This window comes from Vombatus ursinus, unplaced genomic scaffold (genome assembly GCF_900497805.2).
Source record: "Vombatus ursinus unplaced genomic scaffold, bare-nosed wombat genome assembly UNPS02014848.1, whole genome shotgun sequence".
In the NCBI taxonomy this organism is placed as follows: Eukaryota; Metazoa; Chordata; class Mammalia; order Diprotodontia; family Vombatidae; genus Vombatus; species Vombatus ursinus.
Window position 1 is genome coordinate 7764737 of NW_020954626.1, and position 27838 is coordinate 7792574.

The 27838-nt window shown below is 37.5% G+C and overlaps 1 protein-coding gene across 2 annotated transcripts in view; it reads right to left on the reverse strand.

Annotated features, from left to right (window-relative positions):
* Positions 1-27838, reverse strand: part of MNS1 (meiosis specific nuclear structural 1) — a 56147-nt gene that overhangs the window by 18549 nt on the left and 9760 nt on the right. For both annotated transcript variants that reach the window (XR_003567197.1, XM_027840875.1), the window contains exons 5-9: positions 11926-12155; positions 11245-11461; positions 11046-11153; positions 5205-5462; positions 1463-1588 (exon numbers count right to left, since the gene is read on the reverse strand). Coding sequence is in view for 1 of the 2 variants with exons in the window: in XM_027840875.1 (XP_027696676.1) it covers positions 1463-1588; positions 5205-5462; positions 11046-11153; positions 11245-11461; positions 11926-12155 (939 nt within the window). In the remaining variant the exon portion in view is untranslated. The remainder of the gene's footprint in view (positions 1-1462; positions 1589-5204; positions 5463-11045; positions 11154-11244; positions 11462-11925; positions 12156-27838) is intronic.

A 27838-nucleotide genomic window follows, 5' to 3' on the forward strand; every position in this document is an offset into this window, starting at 1 on the left:
TATCTTCAAAGACTTCTCCCCTCTAGCTAAAATGCATTTTCCTGGGGCAGCTAGGTGGGGCAGCTAGGTGGCACAGTAGATAGAGCACCGGCCCTGAAATCAGAAGGACCTGAGTTCAAATTCGGCCTCAGACCAAACACTTGACACTTACTAGCTGTGTGACCCCTGGGCAAGTCACTTAACCGCAACTGCCTAAAAAAAAAAATGCATTTTCCTGCCTCCATGTATTTATTCATGCCATTTCCTATGTTTAAAATGCCCACACTACCCTCCTCCCCAACCTCAGCCTGCTGAATTCCTATCCATCTTTTAAAGCTCAATTCACATGCTATTTCCTTTATGAAACCATCTCTAATCCCTCTGGTGGGTTATTACTTTTTCCCCTGGGGTTCACATAGCATTCAATCTCTGTCTACACCCTTCTTAAGCATTAATTAGACATTATAACAGTAAATGTGTCCCAATCATTAGATACTGTAACAGTGTATGTTCTAGCCTAGACTGTAAGTGCCATGACAGCAAGAACCAACTTATTTACACTTTGTATTTTCCCTGGAACTTAGCACAGTGGTCTGTGAACAGTAAGGATAATTGGATTGAATCACTCCAGCCATCATCAATTTCTTAAACTCTCATGTCACTTAGCTTTTTTCATATAATTTATCACTTAATCATATGTTTAGTTATAATGTGAGCTAATTGTTTAATGTACTTTAAATCACTTTCTTCTCAATTAGACTTCAATTTCTTTAAAAGGGCCATGTTTTATATTTCTGTATCCCTCACAGTATCAAATACAGTGCTGAGCATATTACATATAAGCTGTAAAAACTGGCAATACAATGAATTTTAATTTTTAAAAAGTAATTTTATGTACTTGTAGTATATTGTAACTGATTTTACGTGTGGTTTATGAAAATCCATTTCATTGCCTTATAGTCACAATATATACATATGTGTATATATATAGACATAAAGAGTATTTAATTAAACAACTTTTAAAAATTAAGGTAAGTGGGTCCCCAGCTATAACATAACTCACTAAAGCTCATCTGTTTTTTTCATAAGGCAGGTCTATTTCATAGTCATTCTGGGTGCTTATTATTAGAAGTACCAGAAGGACATATAACACGATTCTTTGGCACATATAGAATTGTAATATGTGCCTCAAGTGTAATTTAATTATAGATGCAATCTGTTGAAAGAGAAGCATGACTGTAATCATATAGTTTGGAAACGATTTTGGAGGTCATCTACTCTAATCCTCTCATTTCAGAAATGAGTAAATGAAGGCCTGGAGAGGCTAAGGTCGCACACTCATTAGTGGCCAGAATACAGACGTGTTCCAGGCTGAGTTCGATGAGTTACCTGGTCTCCTGACTCCCAGTTCAGTGTTCTTTTTCCTATACCTCTCTGCCTCCAAAATGACATACTCATTTACCTTTACGTAAATTTCACTTACTTTGGGAAGATAGCCCAGTAGATTTGCAGCATGCTCTTTGAGAAGTTTTTGTCGTTCTTCTTCGATAATTGCATTAATACCACCTTCTCTTTGCTGCTGTAACCTGATTTCTTCAAATTCACGTTCCTGGAAATGCAATCAGTTTTTGCTATTCTCTCTGAGGTAAATGTTTTAAAATTTTTTTAATTAATTAATTTTTAATTTTCAACATTCACTTCCACAAGATTTTGAGTTCCAAATTTTCTCCCCATCTCTCCCCTCACCCCACCCCAAGACAGCGTGCATTCTGACTATTCCTTCCCCCAGTCTACCCTCCCTTCTATCATCCCCTTCCCCTTCTATTTTCCTGTAGGGCAGGATAGATTTCTATACCCCATTTATCAGCAAAGTCAGAAAGGAGAACGTGTTTAAAAGGAAAAAGTACAAGCTTGATTTTAGACATTTGAGGTGTTGGCGGGTCTTCCAGGTAGAGATGCACCATAGATACCATACAGATTTAGAATTTGGTGCAAGTAGGTGGTACAGTGGATAGAGCACTGAAGCCTGTAGTCAGGAAGACCTGAGTATCTTATTTCCCAGTTACATGTGAAAACAATTTTTAACATTTGTTTTTAAAACTTTGAGTTCCAAATTCTCTCCCTTCCTCCCTCCCTCCTCACCCACCCTCATTGAGAAGGCAAGCAATTCAATATATGACTACGTGTATAGTCATGCGAAACACTTCCATAATAGTCATATTGTGAAAAACTATTTCTCTCCATCCTATCCCACCCTCTGTTTTTTTCTATTCTCTCCTGTGACCCTGTTCTTTAAGGTAAAATTTTTTTTAACGTGTTTATGTTTTGTTTTACATCACCATTTCTGAATATCTCTTTCTCTCTACCTCCACCTAGTAAACCATCCCTTACTAGAAAGAATTTTTTAAAAAAGGCAGTCAGTTCAGCAAAACTGACCAGAACATCAATCAAGTGTGACAGCAAACTCTACTCTTAGGGTCAGCCTCCACCTCTGCAAAGAAGGGAGAAAGCTTGATCGTTACACGTTATACAACTCTCAAGGTTTTTCAGTTCTTTCCATGTACTTTGTAGTAGTTACTGTGTATCTTATTTTCCTGGTTTTGCTTACTCTACTTTCATCAGTTTTTGTGTCTTCTCATGCTTCTCTGAATCTCCACAATCATCGCTTCTCACAGCATAGTATATATTCATTATATTTATATAATGTGATTTGTTTAGCAGTTCTTCAACTGATGTGCATCTACTTTGTTTCTAATTCTTTGCTATCATAAAAAGTATTGCTATGAATATTTTGGTGTACATGAGACCTATCTTTAACTTTTTTGGGTAATGTGTCTGGAAGTGAGATTTTTGGGTCAAAGGATAAGGATATTTTAATCACTTTTTAAAAACATAATTGCTAACTGCATTCCAGAATGGTTGCACTGATGCACTGTTTCACCAATGGTGTATAGTGCGCCTGCTTTTCAAATTGCTTCCAACACTGAACTTACATCTTTTGTCATATTTGCCAGTGTGCTGGGCATAAGATGAAAGTTGAGAGTTGTGTTTCTTGTTACTAGAGATAATTAGCAATATTTTATATGACTGTAAATAATTTTCAATTTTTCTTTCGTGAATTGCTTATATTCTTTGACTACTTATCTAACGAGGAATAACTCTTAGTTTTATATATTTGCATTAGTTTCCTATATATCATGGATACCACACCCTTACGAGAGATATTGATGCAAAGGTTTTGTTGCCCCAAGTGACAGCTCCTCTTCTTACCTGAGCTTCACTGACTTTATTTATGCAAAAGCTTTTCAATTTCATGCAATCAAAATAACCTATTTTGACTTTTAAGATCACTTCTTAAGATCACTTCCTTGTTTGGTTAAGAACTTCTTCCCCAGGCAATAATTATGAAAGGTATCCGATCTTGTTTTCTTCTAAATTTTTTAAGGTATGACCTTTAATATTCAGATCACTTGCCCATTTTGTGCTTGTTATGGTATATGTGATGGAAAATGCTGGTCTAAATCTAACTTCTGTCAGACTTCTTTCCAGTTTTCCTGGCAGAATTCAAACCCAAGTCTTACAATTTTAAATCTAGTACTTTTTTGATAACCCTATGCTGCCTCCAAGCCTCCAGCTCCAGCCAAGCCAGGCTCCAAAGACGACAAGCTCAAGTCTACCTCTGAATCTTTGCTCATGTGTTTGTCTCCTCGTCCCTACTCTACAATCATCTAAATCCTAACCACCATTCAAGGATAATGAAAATTCTACCTGCACCAAGAAAATTTCCCTAACCCATCTGCTCACTTGTATCTTTTTCTTCTCTGAATTCAGATAGCATCCACCCTACCACTAATTTTAGTACTTAAGCATGCTCATTTTGTTTTATATTTTAGTATTACAGTTTCTGTGTTGGCCTTTTCTATTCAATAAGATTGCAAGCTCTTTGAGAACAAGAAAAGGGTCTTATACATGTCTTATACTTGGTTAGTACCACACACACCTCACCCCTGACCTCCCCAGAGACCAGCAGAGACCACTAGTAAGTCTGAGTGACTTGCTGGACAAATATTGGTTGAAGAAAAGGCATCAGAAAGGCACCAGGCAAGTAGGTAACATTCTCTATGGAGTCCATCTGCCTGTATGAGCTCAGTTTCCTAAAGAAGAATAACTGGAGCCCAAAGTCCAAGGATGGGACCATGTTCAGCAGATAAGCTCTGAAACAATGAAAAGGCAATGTGTCCACTCCAATAATCTATAATAATTCCTGTATCCCTTTCTTAGGGAAATTGCAGATCCTATCCTTATTGTAGTATAATTTGGATACCCACCCCCCAGATTTAATAAAAAAAAAATCAAAGAATTTTAGGACTAGAGAGTACTTCACTGGCTATCTCATACCAATTATACCTCACTTTCTACAACATCCCCAGCCTCATCCTCATACATTTAAGCTCATGTGCTATTTATCTGTTCACTCACATAGTCTTGTGAGAGCTTACTCTAGTTTATTACCATCAGTTTGGCATTTCACTATCCCAAAGGGCTAAGTGTCACCTGCAAGCTTAAGATGCTTAGTCTGCCCATCCTTTTAAAAAGGTATCAAAATGCCAAATTATACCAGTCCCAGCACTGAGCCCCAGGTACTATCCTGTCTTTATATAGATAAGTAAATATTTACTCCTAGATTTGCTTTCTATCTTAATCCTTTTCTTGATCCAAGAATAAATATTCTTCCTAAATCCATGCCACTATTACTTTAAAAATAATGTGGGAGGTTTTTTTTTTTCATTTCTACTTTGTTTCATCCACATTGGGAGTACAAAGTTTGGTAGGGTGCTCTCAATGTAGGTGAAAAGAAAGTAAATGGAGAGTTGAGCAATTTTGTGGAGTTTAGGACTGACTGTTCTAACAACCCATCTTTTTACAAGCCTCTCATTTCCCCGGATACCATATAAACCTTCATAATAAAAAGTACAGGCAAGGGAAGGTTGAGCTAAAAAGATACTCGTGTGGTTTGAGTGAGATAATGATACATACAAATGCTATAGGAAATGGTAGTAGCCTATTTTATTACTTTGAGATCATTTTTTCTTTCTCACTTAATCTGTGGGAGTATGTATTATCTAAATGTATCATAAGTGGAACAGACATAACCTCCTCTTCCCTTATTTCCTTATTTAATACTGATGACAAGACAGCGAGACCAGAAAGAACAGCATGCCTACCTTGTCTGCAAGGAACTGTTCCCGACGTTCTTGAATAAGTTTTTCTGTAGCTTTCCTGTGTTCGTACTGCTTCAGCCTTTGTTTGCGAGCATTCATTAATTCAATCCGGTCATCCTCAGCAAACTTCGCCATCGCATTCTGTCTGAAGACTTCTTCTTCCTCCCTGGCAGCCTGAAGGACCAACTCTTTGAAAGCTGTTTGTTCGGCAAAATTTCTTTGCAGCTCTTCACGCTTTTTGATTTTGTTTTCGATTTCTTCCTAAAAGAAGACAGTAAGAGTAACATTAAAAGCTTAATTCCACAACTTTAAAAAATATGACTTGCAAATGGAAGTTTTCAGCTCAGTATATAATAGCAAACTGAAATCAAGCACTCTGGGAAAAAAACATGGCTATTTAATGCATCGTATCTTTTAATGCATAATATCGGGCCTATCTGAGGGAACATAAATGTTTTCTTTAATTTCCCTGGTATTTATTTAAAAATTCTAATTTTGTTTATTTGCCCTGAGCCTATGAAGGGCAGCCTTCTAGAGAACTAACATATAAACAACAATTTCATACAAGTTTCAAGCACCTTCATAATCTTCCCCTACTCTAGCCAACCTTTTTTCCCCACTGTACCTGAACATGAACCTTCTGCTAATAATAATAATATTAGCTAGCATTTATATAACACTTTAAAGTGTGCAAAGCAATTTACAAATATGCCCTTTTATCCTCACAACAACCCTAGGTCAGTGTTAGCATTATTCCAATTTTACAGATAAGGCATAGAAAGGTTAAGCAACTTGCTCAGTGTAACACAGTATCTTAGGCTGATTTTGAACTCAGGCCTACCTGATGCCAGGTCCAGTTCTCTACTTCAGGCTCTGCTCTAGCCATAAGAGTCTTTTTAATAGTCTCAAACACACTATGTTAAATTCCTACCTCAACACCTTTTTACAAGTTGTTTTCCCCTGCCGGCAATGTTCTTTCCACACCTTTTCACCTAATCAAATGCTACTCACCCTTCGGGTCCCTTTCAAATGATAATCTCTCTATGACTCCTTCTCCTATAACTTGAGCCCACACTACGGATCTTTTCCTCTTCTGAAATAATTTGTGTCACTGATTTGTGGATTTATGCATATATATGTTGCTTTGTTTTGTTATTTAACCATTTTATATATGACTATCTTCTCTGTCCATTTAAACTGTAAACACCCAGTGTTTATAGTCCATATTTTTTTGGATACTGGAAACTTCTAGAAGTTGTTCAATAAATCTTTGTGGAATTTACAGTGGAAATAATCTTGGACTCTGGATTGAAAAGTGCCATTCTCCAACACTTAATCCTAGATATATAACTTTATGTTCTGATAACAGACTGTCTCTAACTAAAAATAAGGAGATTTCAGATAAAATGAGAATTGGATTTTTCCCAACTTCCATATGATTTCATGGCAATGCTATAGCTGCCCCAGTAGTGGGAAAAGTGCAAGCCAGAGCCTGGGGGCCCTAAATTTGAGTTCTGGCTCCACGATTCATTCTCTGTGTGACTCTGGGCAATAAATCAATCAAAAAGCATGTATTAAGTACTTATGAAGTACCAGGAACTATGCTAAATGCCGAGACACATATACAAAAATCAAATAGTTCTTGTCTTTGAGGAGCCTTTCTAATGGGGGAGACAACTTGTATTTATGTATGTATACATGTATGCACAATGCATATACACATATACCTGTATATACACATGCACATATATACACATGAACACAGGCATGTGTGTGGGCAATATATATAGAAGTTTGGGGAGGGAGGGTAGCAGTAGTACCAGTAGTATTAGGAAGGGCTTCATGTAAGAAGGTGATGGTAAAGCTGATTTTAGAAAGAATCAAAGGAATTAAAAGAGACAGAGTCAAGGAAGAACACCATTGAAGGCATGGAGAACAGCCAGTATAAAGGCAAGGAGACAGGGGCCAGAGCACTGAGTGCGAGGAATATCGAGGAAGCCAGCAGAGCCGCACCACGGAGCACACAGCATAATAAGGCTAGAATGGTAAGAAGGCGTTTAGTTGTGAAGAGCTTTAAATCACTGACAGGAGTTTATATTTGACCCTAGAAGTAGTATGGAACCATTGGAGTTATCGAGGGGCAGATGTCCACACTGGCACTTTAGAAAAATCACGTTGTTAGCTATGTGAAGAATGGAGTGGGCCAGCAGGGAGACTAAGTAGGAGGCTACTGCATTAGACCAACAAAGAAGTGATGGAGGTCTGTGCTGGGGTGTGGCTGTGTGAGTGTGTGGTGGAGGTACAGAAGACAAGTTTTGGCAAATGAGTGGATCCACGAGGTGAGGAAAGGTGAGATATCAAGGGTGACACAAAGCCAGGTGACTGGATGACCAGTCACAATAACAATAACAGGCCAGGATGATAACAGAGGAGTTCAGAAGAGTGGGAAGGTAGAGGAGCTCTCTCATGGACATGTTTAATTAAAGATGCCTGGAGGACATCCAATTCAAAACGTAGGCTATAAGGAAGGAGGTAATGTCACCCTGGAGCTCAGGAAAGAGTAAAGAGGCAACTCATAATCTTTCTAGGCCTCAACTTCCTCATCTGTAAAGTGGAGATAATGTTACTAGCACTACCTATTTCACAGGGTTAATCTAATATCTGTAGTTATAAATCACTATATAAATATAAATCTTCGGATTACTATTGAAGAGCATTTAAGATGAAAGATTTAATATACTTTTTAGGTATGTCTGGGACAGAGAAGTTCCTGCAATATGAAGGTACTAAAAATGCAGAGAGCTGGTTGTAATCACTATATCTTTACACATAAATGATTATAAATTTTCCTATTAAAATGGAAAGAGTATTACACGGGTAAAGTTAAGACTTGGATTGGGAAAGAAGCTATCTGTGCTTTTCCACTAGTTTTTTTTAATGCTCTAAGAAGGAAGTTCTAACTAATTTTGTTGGCTAGTCACAAACTGTGAGATTCTTATAAAAACAACATTGCATAGCTCTTCCTTCCTGGATGTGGACCAGATACCAGAGTAATTATCCATTCTTGCCACAAGATGGAACTCTCAGACACTTAACTCCACTTAAAGCAACTTTGTTCAGAGAAATCTAGTTGTGAACTCAGTTATAGCCCCTTGGATTGGCTGATGGATTACAACCTACTCTTGGATGGCATATCCCAGGGGCATGCCACTTCTCAACCAAACATTTTTAACAGTGTAGTATTACAAGGCAAGCCTGCAGTAGTGGAAAAAACATGGGATCTGGTGTCAAAAGACCTGCATTTACACCTCAGTTCTGCTATTCAATCATTTTGTGACCCTGGACAAATCACTTAAACTATTCCACAGTTTCCTCATTTGTGGAATGAGATGATTGGACAAGTTCATCTCTAGAGTTCCTTCTTAATGATACTAAATCATAAAAACCTTTATGAAATCATCAATTGAGCAAATATATAGAATTTGCCAAAATTTCTTTTAAGGACTCATCAAGAAGTATCCTCTCTTTCCAACATGTCTCTATTCTCAGTTTTCTGCTATTACCCACTAAATGTGAAGGCAAAATAACATCAAGCAAAGCAGGCCAAGCTTCAGGAAATTCCCTATACTCAAGGACTCTGACTCTGCTCCCTTGGCAGCTAGGTAGTAAAGTGGATAGCATGCTGGGCCTGGAGTCAGGAGGACCTGAGTTCAGATTTGACCTCATATACTTACTACCTGTATGACCCTGGGCAAGCCACTTAGTTTTCTCTGTTGTAAAATGGATATAATAACAGCACCTCAACAGGTTGGGTGAGGATCAAATGAATAAAGTCCTTAGCACAGTGCCTGACACATAGCAGGTGCTATATAAATGCTTATTTTCTTCCCTCTCCCACCTCATTACTCCTCAAATGCTTTTTCCTGATCTCTTCTTGTTTTTCTTCAGGTTGTTGAAACAGAAAACTGTTCATTAACCACGGATTGGCTTTTCTTTTTCTTTCAAGTAGAGCCCATGTCTTACATGAAGAAGATAGGTAGTTTTTTCCTGTTCTAATCACTAGCTCTAAGTGAGCAGTTCTTTATTTTATTTGGGGTACTTTCCTTCAACTAAGTATATCTTTATGGCTCAGGCTCTCTAATTTAAACTGTATGAAGACTATGGCTGATTCTTCTCTTTCCCTTTATCTACCTCAGCACTCTTTGGATCAGTACCCCTCTAGCTTGCTCAAAGCTCAATTCCTGCACATTCTCAATTTGCAAGGCACAAGTTTGCATGCATTCTGCTACCTTTGCTTCCCATACCTCTACCCGCCTTGGAAACATGCATTTCAATACCTTATGTTCCTAAGCTTGTGGGACTGGAGGGCTGAGAACCATAATGATTTCTCATGCATACAGATATATACATTTATAACAAACACCTGTTGAATAGTGCAATGTTTTAAAATAAATTTAACAAGGTTCCATCCACCCCCCCCCCCCAGAATGTAGCCTATATCTGGAACAGGATGAGCTCTTGGTCTCTAGTTCTTGGAACCTTTCTATACTTAACACAAAAGCATATCAATAAGTGATGTAAAAATTGGGAAAATTAGAAATGGTCAGAAAAAAAGAAATCCTAAGTTTTTCTTATACTCCTAATGCAGCCTAAATGCAAGAGTCACTGAAATTTTTTGAATAAGACAGTTAATATTTATCTGACTTCTTAAAGGATTTTCTCATGTGATAAACAGAGACTACTATATAACTGGTGATTATATAATTGTAGGCAACTAGATCACTGATAGAAAATGTTCATTACAACTCCATGTACCGGAGATGAACTGACTGTCTGCTAGTTAAAAGACAACTATCCCACTAACATTATCCCATCAATGAAATGTGCGAGTAAGACATTAGCTGATGGTGGAAAATGATGAAGTACAAAATAACCACTGACTTAGAGATATATGAGATAGGTGGTAAGAGTGTAGAAGAGAGGGGGTCACTGCAGTGAGTCAAACAAGTCCTTTCGTCTCCATATCACACTGAAATCACTAAAACATTCAGATAGGGCAAGAGCTGACTCTAGCTAGCTACTATTACACTTTAACAATTATACAATTTATTTCTAAGTCACGGGAAAATAGATGGCTTCCTAGAAAAATGGCAATGTTTCATTGGCTATCTGCTACGGTTAGCATCGTCCCTTCTATTTTAGAGCCAATGGTTGGATCAGCAGAGTCCTTAAAACCAGAAGATAAATTTAAAATCCAGGGTCGTGGAGTCAAAATAAAAGTGGTTACTCTATTTGAGAAGCAACACCATATTTTAGTTTCACATTAGCAAATATGCTTATATGCTCTGCATTTTAAATTCCCTACTTCTTAAGATTTCTGCTACAATTAATTATAAATATCATAAATGGCTAGCATGGTGCCTAGGGACATAAAGAGTAGGTGTTATGTGGACAAGTGATTAAAATGTCCAACAGGCCATTTACATAGTATATCCTGATTTACGATAAAATAACATGGCCTACTAATAATGCAATTTAACTGTTTTTATCTCTAGAGTGCTGAGCCTGAGCTCAAGGAGACTCATCTTACTGAGTTCAAATGTGGCCTCAGATATTTACTAACTGTGTGAAGCTGGGCAAGTCAGTTAACCCTGTTTGCCTTAGTTTCCTCATCTGTAAAATGATCTGGAGAAGGAAATGGCAAACCACTCCAGTATCTTTGCCAAGAAAACCCCAAATTCGGTCAGGAAGAGTTGGACATGACTGAAAAGACCGAACAACAACAAAAATCTCTAGAGAATGTTATGGTCTGTACTGCTCATTTTGGCAACTTTCAACACCTACCTGGATCTTCTTTCTATCTAACTCAGCTTGTTCTATCTCATATAAATCTAGTCTCACTTGCTCCATATCATCCTGCTGCTGCTGTATTTTTGCCAAGTGCTGGGCAATCTACGAAAAAAAAATAAAAAAAATATTGTTATAAGACTCAACACACATTTTATATAATTTTTCTAATTTTTAAAGCCAAGTATATAAATACCAAATTCTTGTACTGCTGCCTTTTTTCCTCAAGCTTTTGGGCTTGGGCCACCCGGTCTTCTTCTCTCTGCCGCTGCACAGTAGCAAACTCTAAGATTTTCCTGTTTTCTTCCTCCATTTCTTCACGCTTCTTCATTCTCCACAGAGCTTGCTCTTTTTTAAATTCTTCTATGTATCTGTGAGTTGCAGCCATTCTTTCTAATTGCTGCTGTCTTTCCCTAAAGAATGTACCCAAAAGGTTAATATTTCTAGTGACAAATATGATGGCTAAATATAAAATATGTTTTAAAAAAGTTTCTCTTTGACTTTTAATGAAATGTGAATTTCATTTGGTGAAATGGAAAAGAAGATCTTTGATTTCCCAAGTATCTCCATATTTGTAATTTATCTAAATCTACTGTGACAGACCAATATTTTGATGTTGGTAAAATGCTTCATACATTTGTACTCCAAAATCTACTCATGATGTGTCCTACTCGTTTCAGAAAACAGAAGCCACCATCCCTTCTTGACTGAACTACAGAGTAAGGTTACCTGTCAAAAAAATTCACTGACCCAAAATGACCCAAAATTGAGGTGGCGATAATTTCAAAAGTAACTCAATTATACAATAAAAATAAATAAACCCTGAGTCGATCACAAAGGTGCAGAGTGTTACATAGAAAAGGCTGGCTACACTCACATTTGGTCTTCTTCGTAGACCTTTCTAACAATTTCATCTACCATGAGTTTCTCTCGTAATAATTCTTCGTAAGCTTCTTGCTTCTTTCTCTCTTGATCTTCAAGCTGTTGCTCCAAGTCCCGCTGGTACTGGATTTTCTCTTTGTGATGTCTAACTTCTGCTTCGTTCTGTTCTTTCGTGTATCTCTCATGTTCTTCCTTCATACATCTGGCTATTTCAGAATCACGTTTCTATCATGGAAAAATGGGTTATTTCATGTTCCCACTTTCTAGTCCAAACATAACTTAAGGAATAACCATCTTAAAATGTACCGTAACCTTTTACAATTTAACTTTCTGGAATGAAGAAATTTTATCTTTATAGGTAAAGAGGGAAAAATACATACTGTGGTGTTTTTATCCTGAAAATGTATTTGGTTCACTATGATCAAGGTCCATACATACCAAGAATCAAAGAAGAATTCAGTGCTAAGGGAAACAACATAATTAATCATATGAAAAACAAAACTACCCAAAACTGTGTTTATTATTAATAAAGCCAGAAAAAAGGTTTGGAGATGCAGGAAAAGTCATTAAGAGGGCTTTTCAGTTTTTTCAAGATGCCTTTACACCTTTACCACTACTAGGTCTGTAATCCCAAAAAGATAAAAGGAGAAGGATCTATATGTACAAAATAAAAATATTTATAGCAACTCTTTTCATGGTGTCTTTTTTCATCAGTCCCAGGATCACATTCCACAAGTAGAAAAGTTAAAGACCTTTGTACAGTAGGGTTTTTTAAAATATATTTTAAGTTACAAAAATGTAAATGTCACTATTTACAGCTAGTGTTTTTAGGTTATAATCCAGGCTCAAAGGGATTGCAAATATCTTCATATGTAAGGATCATGTAGGAATCACTCAGGGTTATATCCTGTCTTTTTGTTATCAGGGAGTATACAAAACTTTTCAAACTTTCCACATTTAATCTATTTATTCCTGAAGGAATAAGATAGGTTGGAGTGTTCAAATTCACCTCCCTTAGGATCCATTAAAACAAACAAACAAAAACTGAGTTTGATTTCAGGAGAGAAAAAACTCAACCTTCAGGTCAATGAAATAATTAGAATGCAAGTATTAGTACACTGAGGGTAGGGACTGTTTTTCCTTTTTTTTTTTTTAATGAAGTTGGGCATCTTGAGAATTGCAGTTTTTTCATCTCAGCTCTGGACAAAATGGAGGAAAAACACACAAGATTTGAGATCAAGGTATGAGACACTTGCAGTTTGGAGATGGAGTGGCACAGGTGGAGGACAGAGGTAACGAGATTTATGCTGATCTTCCACTGCTACATTGTTTGTTTTGTTTTTCATTAGGCTTGATTTGCTTAGATAAAAAGAGCTCCATCTCTATGGTCGTGCTAAGTATGATTTTATATGCGACCCAAGTGTGCATGGAGGGGACAGTTTTGAAGGGGTTTCATATTTCATCTACTCTTTGTGGCTTGGAAGGTTACAAGACCTCCCCAGGGTCTATTGAGCATAGTTTGGTTTTAAGAATGCTCCTAGAACTCTCCCAAAAAGAACCCTAAAACAACTGGGGCTCACCAGAATTTCTCAGAAGAATGAGCTGGTTGGAACCCTGGTGCCCCTCAGGTAAGGGTGTGAGTACAGAGCCAGGTGACCAAACTATGACCCCTTTAGCCAAAGGGAGGGGGAACTGGGAGGAATTAGAAGAGGAAGCCCCATATTTAAGACCGCTCAGAGGTCTTAAATCAGCCCCCTGATCCTCTGATCAGGGGGCTTTCCATCCTGACCTGTTCTGGTTGGGAGGGGGAAGTGAAAGAGGGATGTTTTACCACGGATTGATTGATCTTTGCTGATTCATGGATTGTGAAAGTCATTTTGTGGTATGACTCCAGGCTCTATTGGTCACTGTATGCCTTGGAGCATTTTCTAAGGAGTTCTGATCCCCACAGCCAGAGAATCACAGTGCGGAAGGGAGTTCGGCTGCTGACAAAGATAAATACTTTCCACTTTCCGAAAATAGGAAGTCAAGGTTTTTCCATTATGGAAAATAAGATAAAGAAAGGATTTCAGGAGAATCTTCCCCTCTCTTCCCCAATTCTTACAAAGAAATTCCAAAACATTTAATATAAATTTAGCAAAGTTTAGCCCTTTTTATTTTATTCTTTTAAATCTAGAGGGTTGGGAATTCCCACTCTCCCCTCCAAAGACAGAACTGCAATCAGTTAAATAAGTTACGCTAATAATTTGCTTCTCGGTATTTCAGTAAACACTGAAGTCATATTTTCTCAATTACAGGCAAACTAAATTGCATTTTACCTCTAGGAGAGCATAACAATGGCATAAGATTAAATGATACTTTTAAAAGTTTTCTGAGTTTCCCTAGAGTCCCTTTAAGATAAAATTGCCTCAAGACGGGGAAAATGTTTTCTTAGTAATTGCTACAATTTCCTTTTACACATTTGTGTTACAAGGGAGATTACATTTAATCCATTTTTACTGAAAGTTTCTTTTTTCCCCCAGCTAAGGATTTGCTTTTATGGGAGTCTTTTTGGTTGGTTTGCATTCAGCCCCATTAGGATCCACTAAAATAAGCAAAAAACTGAATTCGATTTAGGGAAAAATCCTCCTACCACAAAAAACAAGAAAAACAAAAAACTTTATGGCATTGTGGAATGAAGCTGTCCTCATCTCTCAAAAAATACAAGTAAGGTAATAGAGAAGCTTTTGCAAATGCAAAAATAAAACTACATGTAGAGCTAGTAAACTGGCCTCTAAAGATTCTCTAGAGGTTCAGAAGTGAAATTTCTTTTCTTCCCTTTTTTAAAAGAGTAGTCTCTCTACCTTGTCCAAGGTTAGAAGTACCAATGCCACTCACCACCCTCACTGACTGGCTCTGGGGCTTTGACCTGTTCCACTTCCCACCTGGGCCATTTGCCTTTCCTCAAGCAACCTGATGGTCTCCTGCTCCCAGGGGCTAACCACATGGATGCCACACTGTGGGCCATTGCCATCTGCATTTCAGAGCTTCTCAGCTCCATTCTTGCAGGAAGCTGGGAATCACAGAGCTTGTGCCACTACACCGGGTGGGTAAAATTTAAGACACTGTTCTCTCTCTATGAGAAATCTCAAAAAAAAAAACCCCAACAACAACAACAACAAAACCCAGAGGAAAATAAAGCTCAGCTTCTAAAGTAAATTTTGAGTTTTGAAAGTAAAAGCAGAAAATCTATCTTCCTATACAGAAAGATTTTTTTTTTTTGTTTTAACTTAGTGAACTCAGAATTTAAAAGGTCAATGATCTTGAACTCAGAGCTTTCCCATTGATCACAACATCTTTGGCTTCTCTTTCATATCCTTGTATAATTTCAAAACCTACTCTTCACCTTCCTATGACCTCCAGGACTTCTTCCCATCCCCATTGTGCAGCTCCCACCCACTTCAACACTCTTGGGTCCAACCAAATGAGGTTTCTTGCTGTTCATCAAATGCCAGACTCTATTCCCCATGCCCAGAATGTCCTCTTTACTCACGTGCACACTGCAGAGTGCTTTACTTCCTTCAAGACTGGGCTTAAGATCTACTTTCTCAAGGAAGCCTTTCCTAATTCTCCTGATATCTAGAGTTTTGTCAACCCTTTCTAAGTATAATACAGTTCCTCATTCCTATGTGAAAAATAGTCATGGCCCCAAAATATAAATCTCATTCTCAGAGACCATTCTTAGCCAGCTATCCACTTCTCAGATCTGCCTCTCTTTTATGAATCCCTTAACTTCAATAAGCAGGAGTAAATAAAAATGCTGCTTGTGCAACTGAGGTCTTCAGGTCCCTCCCCTCCAAGTACTTCCTACTCCTTAGCAGTATTTTCTAGGTTTCTCCTGATGGCATCATTTGAATCACTAAAAGTAGGTAGAGGTTGTCAGGTTTGACAAGTCTCAGGGATTTTCCATAACATCCCAAATACATATCCTGAGAAGAAAGTAGACTTCTATGATGTTTATGTCAAGTTGACAAACAGCACTCCTTTATACAACTCAATGAAAATTTTATCCTTTGAGAACTAAATGAAATGACAAGAGGAACTGGGATTCTAAATTTTTGGTGAGCAGATTGTAAAGCGTCCCAGAGAAAGGAAAAGTAATATCCAATGGCTTAATATTTTGAAAAGGAAATGGTCCCAAGAAAGATCAAAAATAGAATTCTGAAGACAAAAAGACGGGAAGGAAAAGGTGGAGCTGCTTGAAGGGAACAACATGGAAGAGTAAAGGGAATTCATCAAATGTAAAAAAGACACATGTAGAAAATGGAAACAAGGGCAAATAAAAAAAAAATAAACAACTAATAGTAGCACTATCCTGTAAGAATCATATCAAAGCCTAAGAAGAACCAAGGCTGGTAATAAATTCAGAGGGCAACAGATAAGTTTTTTTTTTTTAAACTCATGATGGGGAAGATAATCAAAGAAAGGACAGGACCACTGTTGAAGACGGAATGATGATAATGGGTAATAGGGAAAAAAAGTTAAACTATTCCATTCTTACTTTGCTTCTGTTTTCTTTCTAAGGACAGTCTCTAGACTAAGAAGGATAGAACAAAAAAGGTTATCAGGAAACAGAAACACAAGACCTGTGAAAAAAGAACATTGTCCTGAATGAGTTCAAGTCCCAGACCCAGATGAACTATATCCTAGCATATTAAAAGAACTGGCAGATGGGATTGTGGAGCCATTGTCAATGATCTCAGTAAAAGCCTGAATAACAGAAGAAAAGGCAAATTCTTATTTTTTTTAAAAAAGGGAAGAGAGTGTAGTCTACAAATCACAGATGGGTATGCTTGATTTCTATAACTGGAAAAAAATTAGAACATATTATCATGAAGAGAGTTTGTAAGCACTTAGTGCTCACTAAAAGCCAGCTTTATTTCATCAAGAGGAGATAATGCCAGACTAAGCTAATTTCCTTTTTTGAAAGGGTTACTCTACTAGGAAAACTGCATAGTGCTTTTAATGACCCAAAGCTTCTCCTTGAAACAGAAGCCCAATATTTAAAACATCAGTAGTGTTCTCCTGATGCTAAATTCTTTCAAGTAATATGATACTACAATCTCTGAAGAATTAAAGTGTAGGCTCACTCAAAGGTATAATGGAAATGGAAAGGCATATGGTATGTGTGAATACATTAGGATCTAAGTAGACTTAAAGATGTAAGAGACCTTAGAGGTCAACTAGTCCAACAGTCTCATTTGATAGAGAGGAAAGTAGGACCCAGAGAGGTTGGGGAAACTGAGGCCCAAGTAATTTGTCCAGTGTCACACAGGTAGTAACTAGGAAAGAAGAAATTTTGACTCAGGTCTTCCAACCCTAAATCCAGCACTACTTCCATTACTCTATGCCTTACCAATTGAAGAATACACAAAAGAAGCAATGTAAAAAGTGTCATCACAGAAACGTATGACCAGAAAAGGAGGTGGGTCAGACAAAGTGAGAGGGAGGGATAACTGATGGCCAGCTTCACTGGTGTTCAGTGTCAAGAGATCTAGAGGAAGGATATTAGTATGTTGATTGATCTTCTTTTGGAAGATTTGAAGGATGTTGACAAGAACTGCACAGGATGAGAATGTATGGACTGGTTGGAAGTGGCACAATGGTTACAGGGCTGGACCTGGAGTCAGGAAGACCTAAATTCAAATCCAGCCTCAGACACTTCCTAGCATTATCACTCTGGGCAAGTCACTTAGCCTCAGTTTCCTCATTTGTAAAATGAGGATAATAATAGCAATATTGTCTAGGTGTAACGTGAGGATCAAATGAGATAATATTTATAAAGCACTCTGTAAACCTTACAAAACAATACAGGGTGTCTCAAATGTCTTAGTACAGTTTTAAGCTATAGTTTAAAGCTGAAAACTAAGCCTAAAAGAAAGGTATTGTTTAAAGCTTAAAACTACACTAAGACTTTTGAGACACTGTACAAATTTTAGCTATTATATGGTATATAATCTAGACCACTAGGGAGAGTAACCACATCAGTGAGATCACAGATCCATCAAAGTATTAAAGTACTGAGCTACTAGACCAGAAAGTCAGGAGATTATAAAGGCCACAGTACAGTTAGCTTTCATGGAAATATTTACTATGGCTCCTACTCTGTGCCTGCACAGACAGAACTTCAGGGCTAGAGGAAGGCATGACCATGTCACTCCCTTCTCTAAAAACTCCAGTGGCTCCCCAGGATAAAAACAAATTCCTCTGTCCGGAACTTAAAGCAAGGCCTTCACAATTTGGATCCAGTCTACCTTTAGAGGCTTATTCTACATGACTTGCCTTCATTTCTTTCTGGCTTACTTGTCCCTCCTACGTGACACTCAATCTCCTGCCTCTGTGTCTTGGCTATCCCTCATACTTGAAAGACATTCTTCCTCACTATTTAAGAATTCCCAGCTTTCTTCGAAGCTCAGCCTCAAGGGCTACTCCTAGATGGGGCCTTTCCTGAACATCCCAGCTGCTTGCCCCACCCCAATTCTGTGTACATTTTGTAACTGCTGATAGGTGTACATGTTGTTTCCCCAATAAAATGTAAGCTTCATGGCAGAGATGTGGTTGTTTGTTTTTACTTTGGATCCCCAGTAATAACAGTTAGATAAATATAACACAGTAAATGGAATACAGTTAGAGCTTAATAAATTTGTTTGTTGTTTGATTGATTTGGAACTAGTTAACTGGATAAACACTAAAAGTAGTCATTAAAGGGCAAGTGTCATTAATAGAATGCCTCAGGTCACGTACTGTACAATATTTTTATCACTGACTTGGATATAGACATAGATGGCATCTTTGTCAAATTTGTAGATGTCATGAGGCTTTGAGGGATAAATATCATGCTGGATGATGATGATCCTAAAAAATCTCAACAGGCTAGAATAATCAGACCAGTAGAATAAGATGACACTTAACATTGATAAATGTAAAGTTCCATCCCTTGGTTCAAAATATCAGTTTCTCATACAGGATAAAGGAAGTGTGACTAGAGAATGGTTTGTCTGAGAAAGATATAGGAGTTTTAAAGAATCACAAGCTGAATATAAGCCAAGAATATGATATGGCAGCCACTAAACCTAATGCTATACTAGATTTCACTGACAGTCCTTATGTCCAGAACAAGAGAGGTAATATTTCCATTATGCTTTCAGGCTACATCAGGAGTTTTGTGTTTAGTTTCAGGTGTCATATTTTAAGAAAGACATAGGCAAGCTGTAGCAAGTCCACAAGCCCGTGGACAGAAGGGTGAGAACTAAAGGCCATGCTGTATGAGGATCAGTTGAAGAAAATGCAGATGTTTAGCCTAAGAAGAGAAGACTTGAGGAGGGTATAATTACTATCTTCAAATATTTAAAAGGTTATCACTGTGGAAGAGGAATTACACTTGTTCTACTTGGTTCCAGCAGACAGAACTAGGAACAATGGACAGCAAAAAAACAGATTTAGGCTTCATGCAAGAAAAAAAAAAACAACTTGCTAACAAATGGAGTTATGGAAAAGTAAAATGAGCTCAATGGAGTAGAAGGTAGACAACCACTTGTTGGGTGTTGCTGCAGAAGCAATTTTTAGTCAACCATGGGCTGAACTCAGTGACCCTGAGGTCTCTCCCAGCTCTACGATTTTGTAATTCTTTATTCGCAAGCCAGTGAACTACTCATTACCCTTTTGTCATATCATATGCCATTTTTTAAATCTTGTACTCTTTCTAAATCATTGCTGGAGTACAGATGGGAGAGGTGGGCTCCTATGTGACCTGCCATACTTCCATCTTAGACAGAAATCTCTGCCAGGATATTCAGGGGAGCCAGATAATGGAAAATGTGACTGGTGTTTCTTGTACTGAACTGACCATTTTGTGGTAGTGAGTGGAAGTTGGAGGAAGAGTATACAATACCTATAGTTTTGGGGCTTTGTTCTACTCCCTGATGTCATCGCTGTAGTGCATAGGGGTATTTGTAGTTATCTGTCTTTAACGTATACAATATACACTAGAATTTGAGGAGTAAGCCATAATAAAAATTATGGTCATATCCAGTCTATAGCTACCTATCTGAACTGTGTCTGTTTCACACTTTTTCCTGATTTCTCATTCCTAGTGAATGGTGCTTGATAACTGGCAGATATAATATGCATACACAATGTAGCAACATGAATGCAGGTAAATAGACCATAAATCTGGGGCAGCATCACAAATGGGGAAACCCAAGGCAAAGTCCTGATCAAGGAAGTCCCCAGGAATAGAGAGACCACTCAGTACTCTGAAAGGGGAAGTATTAGGAAAAGGGAAATGGAGCATTCTGGTCAGCAACACTCTCACCAGCAAAGACCTAGGAGGGAAATTAAATACCACTCAGCACCCTGTAGGGGAAGCCCCAAGGGAGACAGCAGCTCAACCAGCCCTCGGATCAAAGAAGTCAAAGGAAGGACAGAAACCACAAAATACCCTGATCAAAAAAGTTCAGGGAGAGACAAACACCCAGATCAAGGAAGCCTCCAGGGACAGAAGCCATCTTGTGTCTGGATTGAGAGTTAGCCCCAGTTAAAGGTAGAACTAGATTTGGGACACTGAAGTCTTCCAAAGCTCTGAGCAAAGACATACCAAGGGAAGTGGAAGCCAACAGTATCCAATACCTAGAAAATCAAGGTCAGGACCAAAGGGGTGTACCTGGCGCTGGGACTAAGAAAAATAGGTAACTAAGGTTTAAAATAAACATCAAGAAATACTGAGTCAAGAATCAGCTAAATGGAAAATCCAGAGGAGACTAATTCTAGAACTACAGGCAGAACCTCTGAGAATAAAATGCCTTAGTTCAAACAGTACAAGATTACATGAAAGAAATGAAGCAAGAGATTACAAGTGAAATAAAAGCTATGGAGGAAAGACAGGCACAGAAGAGCTTAGAACAGATGCTGGTAAACCTTACTCAAGAAACAGAAGCCCTGAAAAGCTGAATGGACTAAACAGAAATCAACGACTTCTAACTGACTGGGGAAATAGGTAAAGGAGAAATAATCAAACTACCTGAAATTAATAACAAAAGAAAAAGCTTAGACATTATAGGTCAAGAAATCATAAATGAAAAATATCCAGATCTACTAAAACTAGAGAAAAAAGTGAAAATAGAAAGAATTCACTAATCCTTCTTGAAAAAAAATCTTCAAAATGAAAACTTTGAGGAATATCAATGCCAAAAAGCCAGAGTTTTCAGGTCAAAGAAAAACTACTACATGCAGCTAGAAAGATATCAAATAATAAGGAACCACAGCTAGTGTCATACAAGATTGCACAGCTACTACTTCAAAGAAGAGGAAAGCTTGGAAAAAACATATTACAAAAGGCAAAAGATAAAGACTTACACTCAGAATAACATGCCCTGTAGTACTGAGTATAAACCTGATGGGGTGCTTGTGCTTAGACCGCAGCCTTAGGACCATACCTCTTCCAGCCCAAAGACCCTATCTCTGGCAATAACCCATGAGTGGGCCCAGTGAGGCAAACTAACTCTTCCTGCTACAAGAACAAGCTGACCTCTGTAGAATTTCCCTTGTATGAAAAGGACTATCTTGTACCAGCAGAACTACCATGTACTGATTCCTGCAGTTACCATATACAATCCAGATGTCAAGCCACAGACGTCAACTCCCAAGGCTGTCTTGTTACAAATGCAGATGTACAGATGTACAGACCCCTTAGAAACACCCCCCCACCCTACCCAGGCCATGCCAGTAGTGAATGATGCCTATGCCCAAGGTATAGAAACTGTATGTTCACCACCTAATTAGCATACTTGGCACACCACTCACTGAACTTTCTCTATATAGGCTTTAGCATCACTCCTGTTAGATTGCGAGTTCCCTAAGGAGCTCTCTGCCATATTAGTGTTATAATAAAATTTTTGCCACTTGACTGGAAGAATGCTTAAGCCTGTGAATTCTTTCCAGAAAACTCTACCCTGAACCTCAGTATTTTGGGGTTCCTACACTCTTAAACTGCATCATTTAATGGCGTGCAACATGGGGCAAGTCTGAGGTCTTGAGCCCTCTCCCAATCAAGGTAAGCCTCCTCTCCCTTCGCCCTGTAGTTAGGTCACCCCTCAAGCACCTAGAAAGGCTTGCTGGGGCTTTGGGTCAAGCCTACAACAGGCTCTGGCAGAATTCCCTCTTGACAAGGAATGCCTTGTTTTGGGAACATTTACAATTCATTTTCCTCCCTCTCCAGGATGCTGGTTGAAGCAAGTAGGCTACAGGAGTTCATTGATCCCCCTTTCTATCTAAATGCTTATGGGCAAAAAGATGGGCCAATTTGCCCTGAGGACACAGCACTGGAAAAAGCTTGGTCTCCAAGACCTTAAAAAAGAATGTCTTGTTTGGCCTCAATAAAATCTAGAGGACCAAGAAAACTGTCTGATTTGTGAAGGGTATTTTTAACTCTTCTGAGCTTTTGGACTCTCCCCATCTGTATCACACTGTCTGTATTTGTTCTATGTTTGTGTCTCTGTGTGGTGTGAATGAGTGTCTATGTAAGCCAGGCTCTGAGTATGGAGGGATAAACGAGAAGTTCATTTCACTTATTAGAGAGAGGCAAACTTGGAAGTTGGGTCAGTGAAAAAGTTTCAAAGCTTGTACTTTGGAACACAACTGGCACTTAACCTTTTCCTGCCTCACCTAAAGGAAAAGTTTTTGTGTATCAGGACACAACCAAAAGATAATTTAATTCATTCTGGTCTCATTTTAAGTGAAATATGTCTCTCCTAATTTGATGTCTAAGACAAGTCAGAATTTAATCTTCAGTGTGAGGTAATTTGGAAATGCATTCAACAAAATTGAAGTCACCTAATCGGTAATAGGTTTGTTTCAAGTTTCAAATACATAATATAGTTTCAACTTGGCAAACTTTTGTATTAGTTCTAGAAATCATGTAGTTTACACCAGTCCAGAGGGAAAATATCAAGGGGTAGACAGGGAGTCCTCCTCTGGGGTCCCTGATAATTCCCCTTGTTTTGTAAACTTGCTAGGTCCCTGGAAATCATCTGTCTGGGCAAGGTCATCAGCCCTGGGGAAAAGAACTTGTTTGGGTTATGGAGTTCCCAAGCAATGAATTTGGCTTGCTGAGAATTTGCAAGTTTATATACAATAGATAAAAATGATTTCTAACGATTGGCTTTTCCACCAGGACAAATTTAAATTTGAGATGGAAAGATATTAAGTGAAATCTCTTATACATGTGAGTCTTGGTAAATTTTTATTGCTTATTGCAACTGTATGAGAGTAAAAATAATTGTTTCTGGCTCTAAGCTGTGATTAGTGAAACTTGCTATTTGAGGTGAAAGGCTCTTGGGACTATATAGTTATCTGATGGATCATAATAATCCATCAATAATCAACAGTCAATGATCCACCATCTGAGAGAAATGCCACAAGCTACTCAGAGGGAACGTGATTCTGAATTATTACAGGTGGAGGACTGTACCTGGGAAAAAACCATGAGGACGACCTTAGCCTCAGCCTAAGGTGGGATGTTCCTGGCTCAGCTTCCCCATTGTGTTCCTTCGAAAAGGAATGTTTCCCACATGGCTATTACTGAGTCTGGCTATGAGGTAGAATTGATACTGCATGGTTGGAAAACTCTTACTAAATTCAAACAGAACTAAGGAATTTTACCCTGTCATATTTGGTATAATCATTTCCCTGCTTTTTCCTTTTATAGCAAATTTCTATAATCACAGCAAGTGGTCAGTAAGACACGAGCACAATGTAAGTATGTAAGATCTTGCTGTTTTGATCGGAATTTGTAGTCATTCCATGGCCTGAGCAACAGTTAAATTAGTGTTTGAACTTATCATATGTATAAGATTCAATTCCTGAAGTATCTCTTTCTCCCAGAGTGAATATAATTAGAGAAGGATAAACAAGCTTGTGAAACAAGGATGTGTATCTATTAAGTTGTGAGATTAAAGTCAGGAAGCTCTTTTGTTTTGTTTAAAGCAGTAGAGTTATATTAGTAAAGAGTAATAACTTATGAGCTATCTAGTATTATGGTTGAAATGTAAAGGAAAGCTGAGGAGTCTGAGTAATGGGTTTGACAGATTTAGAAAGATAAAGGCCTGATTGAAAATATGGAAGGCAGATAAGAAGGTTTGGGGACAAATGGGGGACATCTGAGCCCCTCCTATCTCTGGATATTTGCTCTGGGTACCTTTGTGCCAGTTTCAGATGGTTTAAGTATGTTGAGAGGGTGTGAGAAAGTTAGAAAAGAAAATTATGTAGCTTGGTTTGAAAGTCAATAGCTCAATCAAATTTGAGATGGCCCTGTCAAAAGGATCCCAGCCCATACTCACCCCCACTTCTGGTCATCAAGCGTCCTTCCAGAATTTTAATGTTTTCAAGGGTCATAGAGGGAATTAAATAAGACAAGCAGAGGGCATGGAGATAGATTTGTTTTGTTTTGATAGAATTAACAAAAGGAAGAAAGGTAAGGGATAAAGGAATATGCTAAGGAAGAAAAAAGAAGGCTTCATAGAAGGGAGTACAAAATGAAGTATATACAAACATAGAGGAAGAGAAGGAGGGAACAGGCATAACATTAACTTCACACTCTTATCTGACTGGGGCAAAAAATTTTTGAACACAAACACAGTTTGATATAGAAATACTTTCAACTCAACAGGGAAACAGGTAGAAAGGAGGGAGGAATGGAGGAGAATAATGAGGAAAAGGGAGTACTCAGAAACAAAACAACTTTAAACATAAGGTAGATAAAAAAGGGAAAGAGAATTAAAAGGGAAAAAAAAGGAGAGGATAAGATTGATCAGCATCTGAGTGAGGTGTTCTAGAAGAGAAACAGACTGATCCCTATCATTAAATGCACTATATCTCTTCCATCACTGCATTCTCCTTATAAACAGAGAGGTGGGGAGAGGGGCAAGAGGGTGAAGAGAAAGTAGAAGAGGATAACACAGCAAAATACACAAATAAGACTTATAACCATTAACATAAGTGGAACCTAACTCATCTCCCAAATGGAATGTGAAATCAGAAAAAGATTACAAAGCACAAACCAACACATTTGAGATACAAAGATTCACACTGTCAATCAATAAACAATTATTATGTGCCTACTATGTGCTAGCACTGTTCTGAGAAAGCATTGGGTATACAAAGAAAGGCAAAAAACAGTCCCTGCCCTCAAGGAGCTCATAAACCAACGGGTGAGACAACATGTACAAACAATTTACAGGATAAACAGGAAATAATCAACCTAGGGAAGGTACTAGAATTAAGAGGGATTGGGAAATAGGATTTTAGTTAGGACTCCAAGAAGGGGGGGGTGGGGCAGCTTGATGTACAGTGGATGGAGCAGTGGGCTCCATCTTCCTGAGTTCAAATCTGGCCTCAGACACTTACTAGCCATGTGACCCTGAGCAAGTCATTTAACCTGTTTGCCTCAGTTTCTCATCTGTAAAATGAGCTGGAGAAGGAAATGGCAAACCACTCCAGTATCTTTGCCAAGAAAACCTCAAATGCGGTCATGAAGAGAACAAGTGTATGCACAAAAAAAAATGAAGGAAGCCAGGAAACAGAGACAAGGAAGGAGAACATTCCATTCACGAGGGACAGCCTATGAAAATGCTGGGAGTTGGAGTGACTTTTTTGAGGAACAGGAAGGAGGCCAGTGAATTGAAGAGTATGTGTATGGGGAGGAGGGTGGGAACTGTATAGCATAAGAAGACTAAAAGGGTATGGGGGAGGGGCCTAGACTATGGAAGGCTTTGAAGGACAAACAGGGGAAGGACAAAACAATTTAAATAATGAACGAAAAAGAGAAAGGACAGGTCAATAAATTAGGCATATAACTAAAAATATTAGGTTAGCAATAAATTAAAATACTACAAGTAAACACCAAATCAGAAATTCTAAAAATCAGAGAAGAAATGAACTAAACTGAAAGCAAGAATCCCACCATATTGATTTAAAAATACAAACTAAGAGCTAGGTTTTTTGTTTTTTGATGGGGGAAGACAATAAAACAGATATACCATTATCGAGTATGATTTAAAAGAGAGGAAAATCAAAATGCTAGTATCAAAAATGAAAAGGGAGAATTCATAACAAATGAAGTGAAAAAAATAAAAGAAATTATTAAAAACTATTTTGCTTATAGCACTGTACCCTAAAGAGATTTTTTTAAAAGAGAAAAGGACCTATTTGTACAAAAATATTTATAGCAGTTCTTTTTGTGATGGCTAAGAATTGGAAATGAAGGGGATCCCATCAATTGGGGAATGGCTAAACAAGCTGTGATATATGATTGTGGTGGAATACATATATGATTGCGGTGGAATATTATTTGTGTGATAAGAATTGAAAGGCAGAATGATTTCAGAAAAACCTGGAAAGGCTTACATGAAGTGATGCAAAGTGAAGTGAGCAGAACCAGGAAAACATTGCACAGAGTAACAGCAATATTGTACAATGAAGCTATTCTCAGGAATACAATGATTCAAGAGAACCCCATAGGACTCATGATGAAACCTGCTATTGATGTTCCAGAGAAAGAACTGATGTTGTCTGAATGCAGACTGAAGCATACTATTTTTCACTTTTTTCCCCTTTTTTAAGTCTTCTTATAAAAAATGACTAATATGGAAATATTTTACATGATTGCACATATATAATCTATATCAGATTGCTTACCATTTCAGGGAGGAGAGAAGGGAGGGAAGGATAGAATTTGGAACTCAAAACTTTAAAAAATGTTAAAATTGTTTTAACATGTAGTTGAGAAAAATATTATTAAAAAAACGATTTTGCTTATCTTCACATGTAATTGGGAAAAAATTAAGTATTATTTTTAAAAAGAAACTATTTTGCCCAGCTATATGCCCATAACTAATCATTTAAATGAAATGGATGGATATTTACAGAAATACGAAATAACAGATTAACAGAAATAGAAAATTTGAATAACCCAATAGCAGAAAAAGGAACTGATCAAGCCATAAATTAATTCATAAGGGGAAAAAAACTCACAATCCAATGGATTTAAAGTGAATTTCATCAAATAGTCTAAGAGCAATTAATTCTGATATTACATTGTTTTCAAAATTAGGAAAATAAGGGATTCTACCAAATTCCTTCTATGATACAGGTATAGTCTTGATGCCAGAACCAAGAAGCGATGAAACAGAGGAAGAAACTACATGCCAATATCCTTAATATTAATATGACTATATTTAACAAAATATTGGCAAAGAAGCTACAGCAAGATATTACAAAGATTATATGTTGTGATCAGATTGGAGTTATGCCAAAAATGCAAAAGTTGGTTCAAAAATAAAAAATTATAAAAATAAGACTATATTAATATAAAAATAATTTTAAATCACCTTATCTTATCAAAATATGCAGAAGAAAGTTTTTGAAAAAACATGACACGGGTTTTTGTTAAAAACACTAAAAAAAGCATAAACATAAATGTACCTTTTCCTGATATGGTAAAGAGTATCTAAATCCAAGAGCCAGCATTATATATAATGGAGAAAGTATTAAAAGGTCTTTCTAATATAATTAGGAGTAAAACAAGGATGTCCATTATTACCACTATTATTTGGTAAAGTTTTAAAAATGCTAACTATATCAATAAGAAAAGTAAATTGAAGTAATAAGTATCAGTGAAGAGAATCAAAATCACTGGGTGGGTTTGTTGTTTGTTTTGGCAGATTATATGATGATCTACTTAGAGAACCCTAGGGTGTCAACCAAAAAATTAATTGAAACAATTAATTTTAGCAAAGTTTCAAGATATAAAATAAATTCACATAGATCATCAGCTTTTCTATATATTACCAACAAAACCTAGCAGGAAGAGATGG